At 34.3% G+C, this 5,458-nt stretch overlaps 1 protein-coding gene across 1 annotated transcript; it reads right to left on the bottom strand.

The window, feature by feature from the left end:
- Window positions 1-465: 465 nt before the first annotated feature.
- On the bottom strand, window positions 466-3,137 carry LOC108851274 (cytochrome P450 76C2-like). Its single transcript, XM_018624681.2, has 3 exons — window positions 2,695-3,137; window positions 1,758-2,280; window positions 466-1,098 (listed from the first exon to the last, which is right to left on the bottom strand). Exons 1-3 carry the CDS (start codon window positions 3,108-3,110, stop codon window positions 466-468), a joined length of 1,572 nt encoding a protein of 523 aa, XP_018480183.2. The 5' UTR covers window positions 3,111-3,137.
- Between the last annotated feature and the right edge of the window lie 2,321 nt (window positions 3,138-5,458).

The following is a 5,458-nucleotide window of genomic DNA, read 5'->3' as shown; positions in this document are numbered from 1 at the left end:
AGATTTAGGTGATTTTTGTTAAACTACTCTAGAATATCACCTAAAACAATGAGATTTGAGTTTTATTTTTTTTAGCTAAGAAACTCCACCCAAACACCCTAAAATCACCTCAAAACTTTAAAATCCCACAACTTAAAATATTTTCAATAACAGTAGATTTCAGAGTACTTTACGAAATGTCAAGTTCGATAACAGTGGATTTTAAATGAGTTTTTAAAATTCATGTTTGAATAACAGTGGATTTGTCATTTTAATACAAATCACCTGAAACTCTCAGTTGAATACACCCCCCTAAAATAAAAAAACACCTGCACTTTTAAAGTGCGGGTCAAAACCTAGTTTGTCACTTGTTACTATATAAAACCGGTCTAAAATAAACTAGAAAATTATTTATTGATTCAGATCCGGTCTCATAATTATCAAACCACTGAACAAATTACTATAAAAAATGAAACTACGAACAGTTTAATATAAATAGTCGTAGTTTTTATTGACGTAGTCAGAGTAAAGTGGGTTGGCCTTGTGCAAGGTAAGACCAAAAGTCTCGTCCATGTCCAAATCTGCAGGAGCCGCGTAGTCTTTGCCGTTTTCAAGAGTCCATTCAAACGAATAGATAAGTGAAGCAAGCATGTGAGGCACAAGCCTCAACGCCAATAATATTCCAGGGCACATCCTTCGTCCAGCTCCAAACGGTATCATCTCAAAATCTTTACCTACCGACCCAAGGTCTCGTCCCAAGAACCTCTCTGGCTTGAACCGTCCTGCGTTTTCCCAAACGTTTTGGTCTCGTCCTATAGCCCAAGCGTTCACCAGAATCTGAGCATTCTCAGGGACTAGGAACCCTAAAACCTCTATGTCTGACTCAGCTTTGCGTGGGATCAGAAATGGATTCGGTGGGTGCAAGCGCAGAGTCTCTGCTACAACAGCTTGTAAGTAAGGAAACTGTAGGAGATCAGAGTCACTAACGTAACGGTTTGGGCCAACGATAAAGTTGATCTCGACTTTAGCGTTGGCCATAGCCTCTGGATTACGTAATAGCTCAACCATTGCCCATTCTACTGTGGTAGAGTTCGTTTCCGTCCCCGCAATAAATAAGTCCTTCAATAACATAAAATCATTATATTCTTGGTTCAAGAAATAAAACACAACTTGAGTTTGCATCTACTAGCTAGTTAGATTTTTTTTAAGTTACAAAAATAATATGATATTCATTTATATATAAATGCAAAAATGAGATTATATATTTATATAGGTCTCATATATTTATATAGTTTTTAAAAAATATTATTATATTATTTTATCAAGTTTTGTTATATTTTGAATCGGTCAAAAACGAAGCAGAAAAAAATTATTAATTTATCGAGTTTATTAAATATCGAATAATAATTTAGTTTATAGATTTTATACTATATGTTTAAAAACTTTTTACCAAAAAGCACATATTATATGTTTTTACATAAAAGTCATTTGCAAAAAAATCATAATGTTAATAATTTTTATTGATGTTTTTCGCGCACATTTATAAAATTTTGGTACTTATAGTACTAGCAATGCATATGTTCTCACATGTGTTCTTAGATTAAAAATAATAAGTTAAATAAAAATTAATAGAAAAGAAAGATCACTTCACATAAACTTAGGAGCTTCCTTTCACATGTGGTTTCGTTATTATTGATACAACTTATATGAATATTTAATGCATAAGATACACTAATATAAAATCTTACCAATGCAAATACTCTTAATATATAACTTACGTATAGAAAGTGTTTGATATCGTTCATGTCGACTTCCAATCCGTCATCTTGAATAAAATCGACAAGGGAATCCAAAAGATCGCTGTTACGTTCATCTCTAGGTCCAGTCCGCAATGATCTTTCTGCAATCCGAGCATCAATGAGCCCTTGGAAAACACTAAGTAATCTCTCCGAACATACCTTCGTCTCTTCCTTGATACCTTGTAGATCAAGATATTCAATAGACGGCAAATAGTTTGCGAGGTTCGGTTTCCCCATGATTTCCATTACACGAAACAACGAGTCTCGGAGTTCCGATGAGGCCATCTGGTCGTAACTACCTAAGTCGGTCGAAAACACAACGTTTGAGATAACATTAAGCGATGTGACGAAGCAAGCACGAGCTATCTCGACAGCTTCTGCTCTCTCGCTGCTTTCAATAATGAATGTTACAAGCTCTTTCACTTTCTTCGACCGTATGGTCTTCGTGGCGTGTAGACACTTCCTTGAGAACAGCTTAGTCTCTAATATCTTCCTCCATAACCTAGGTGGAAACATAATACATTTATTAAATGTGAATGGGATTTATAAAACTTATACCCTCAGAGTCACATAGTGAAAGAACAAAATGAAATATTCATCGATGGCTCCCAAATATTATTAATGGTTAATACGTACATATAAAGGCCTCCAAATAGTTAATGGCTCAGACTTTTCTTAACTATTGTTTCAAACCCCATAAATTTGTTTAGTAATACCTCCAAATATGTTTAGTAATTGTTTCAAACCCCATAAATTTAAGGGCTGGCTCAGACTATTCGAATCATGTGGTTATTGAGTCGAGTGTGGCTGAATAGCATGTAAAAAATTAATAAATTCAATTATAAAATTATATAGTCATGTCCACCATATTCAAAACCAAACTATGTGAAGTTAAATTAACTAACTTATAGTTTACCTCCAATGAGGCGATGTGGAAGGTAGCCGTGGAAGGGAGACATCTTCCTGGTGACTGATGGTTCTAACGGTCTCATTGAAGACTTGTGCAGAGAAGACATGGTCAAGCGTTTTCAAAACCTCTCGTGCTGCCTCTGGTGAAGAAATGACCACGGTGGTTAAACTTCCAAGTCTAAGACTCATGACTGGTCCATAAAAGTTTGAGAGGGTAGCAAGTGAACGGTGAGGAGCTTTTCCGATGATATGAAGAAGTCCGATGATGGGCCATCCCAAAAGTCTGGGCGGTCCGGGAAGTCCTGAAGGTACCAGACGCAGTGGGCCTGATGACCTCCGTCGTGATTTAATGGCGGCAAAGAGAAGATATGTTAAAAGGAAGCTAAGTGTCAAGAGCACAGCTGGAGCCATAGTGTTTCTCATCGTCAGTTCGTGGCGTTTTCTTCTAACCACAATCTTATACTACTTACTTAAAGAAACTACATTATGTACTAATTATATTACTACTAAAGTTATTGTCATTATGAGCTTAGTATAGAGTAGCTTCATTCTACATAAATGCATTGATGACAAAAAGAAATTTATGCTTAGGATACAAAAGTCAAAGGTACACAATGTGTCCATCATTTTAAAAGCTAAAGAAAAAATATGTGGTATGTTTTGTTTTTTGTCAAACAACAGTACGTGGTATGTTAAGTTACTGATGGGCAAATAAAACAGATTGGCAATCCGCATTCTACATTAGCATTTTCTTTAATCGCAGTGTTCTTTAAATGACATACAAAAACTGTTAAAGGAAGAAAAAGGTTAAGTTTCCTGACTTGCACTCCTATTTAGGGTTTTGCAACCGGGTGGGGATAAGCTCTATTTTTTTATTAGGTCTGGTGTCGTATAATCCTATAGTATCGTTACCATATAGTAACTACAAGACTACAAACCAAGTAAATTGAATCGATTTTAAACCAGCCAATGGAGGGATATTTATTGGAGAGAATATCTCACATCGGAAATATAAAAAGGATTTGAGTAATATATAAGGGATTTGGGCTTCCAACTTAAAATCAATTGGCAGTTAATAGAATGATCCAAGTCCTGTATATATTACTAGTGTCTCTTTCATATTTTCGATGTGGATCTTCTCTCCAATAATATTCGATTTTGGCGTATTAAATGGTATTAAGCAGGGATGTTCTTAAATTCTCGTTTTATTTAATTATTTATCAGATCAAATTGTTAAAATAATATTTATATACGAAATTGTATAGTAACTATATCTATATATGCAAATTTTTTATATACACTATCAGTTGATTCGGTTAGGTTTAGGAGAAATGCAGTATACTTTGTTAGGATGGATCGATTGTCTATTACATTCCACCGTATTAACCATTTCAATCAAATCCAGGGACGAAATGTTTTCTGTTGAGTGCACAATGCTAAAAACGACAAAAATAAAATTAGAATAAGAGCACATTTTAATCTTTTCCATAATCTAAAAATAGTTTAGTGAATAAACTTAAGTTATTTAAGACTATCTCCAATTATATTTTAGGGAAAACATCAAAATATGAGGAAAGACTATTTCCAACGGTGCATTAGTTTTTCCTTCAAAACATTATTGGAGATGATTTCTCCTCATATTTTGATGTTATCCTTCATTTTGTGTTTGTTTTTTTTTTATAAATTAATTTTAAACATTTATATAATTTTTATATCTTCGAACTCAATATTTGTTTTATATTTTACAGAAATTATTAATACTTTCATAATATAATTAATATTATATAAACCTTTGTATTTTCTTTTAAAACTAAACTTATGCACATAATGAAGATTTAATTAAAATAAAATCATATTTGGATAAAATTTGTAAGTTTTATAAAAACAAATAACCATTATTTTAGAATTAACAATCAATACTAATAACATAATATATTTAAAAATTATTTTTTAGAAGAAAAATGAGGAAAACTATTGGAGCAAAATGTAAATTTATTTTAAGTTTACTTTATTTTAAAGGAAAAAAAATCATTTGAGATGAGGAGGGGGCACATGACCCCTACCCATGCATCTGCGTCCACAGTTGGTTAAATCTAAAATCCTGACTGATCAAATCTAGAACTGATATGGAGACACTAAACCTTAGGAAATTACTACTAGACACTATTTAGTTATTCTTTTACAAAGATCGTAAAAATCTGTTGATGTAAAGATGTCCGCCCTGAAGTAGTCGCTGACGTAGTTGCTGAAGCAGACGTCGTAGTGAGTGGTGAAGACCATGTGGAGTCAAGATGCTGAGCTGGAGTCGTGTAGACTTGGAGAGCAAGGGAGTATCTTGAAGAAAAGGCAAAGAGGAATAAACTTGGGGAGCAAGTTTATGACTTAAAGGAAGAGGAATAAGTGCATTCCAAGAAAAGGAAAGTTGCACTTATTGATATGGAAGATGTCCATATTGTGGTTCCTTGGAGACTAGGGTTTCGGGAACGTGGAGTTAGTATAAGATAGCTATGTGGTCGTCTGTAGAGAGACAGAGACACAGAGGCTGATCTTATAGAGAGAGAGAAGCGCTTGGAAGTGTTCTGGGTCGTGCTGAAGCAGGGGCTGAAGTACTTGACGGTGGAGAGACATAAGCGGGTAGCTTAGGAATTGTTCAGTGGCGTGTGTTAGGGTGTAACACTAGACGTGTAAAGCTGATTAAGCAGAACTTGTAATAGGGTTTACAAGGCGATTCTAATAAAGCTATTGGTGTGTGCTTGTGTATTTTATCTCTC

The sequence above is a fragment of the Raphanus sativus genome, chromosome 4 (genome assembly GCF_000801105.2).
Source record: "Raphanus sativus cultivar WK10039 chromosome 4, ASM80110v3, whole genome shotgun sequence".
Classification (NCBI taxonomy): Eukaryota; Viridiplantae; Streptophyta; class Magnoliopsida; order Brassicales; family Brassicaceae; genus Raphanus; species Raphanus sativus.
This window is presented reverse-complemented; position numbering and strand designations above follow the sequence as displayed.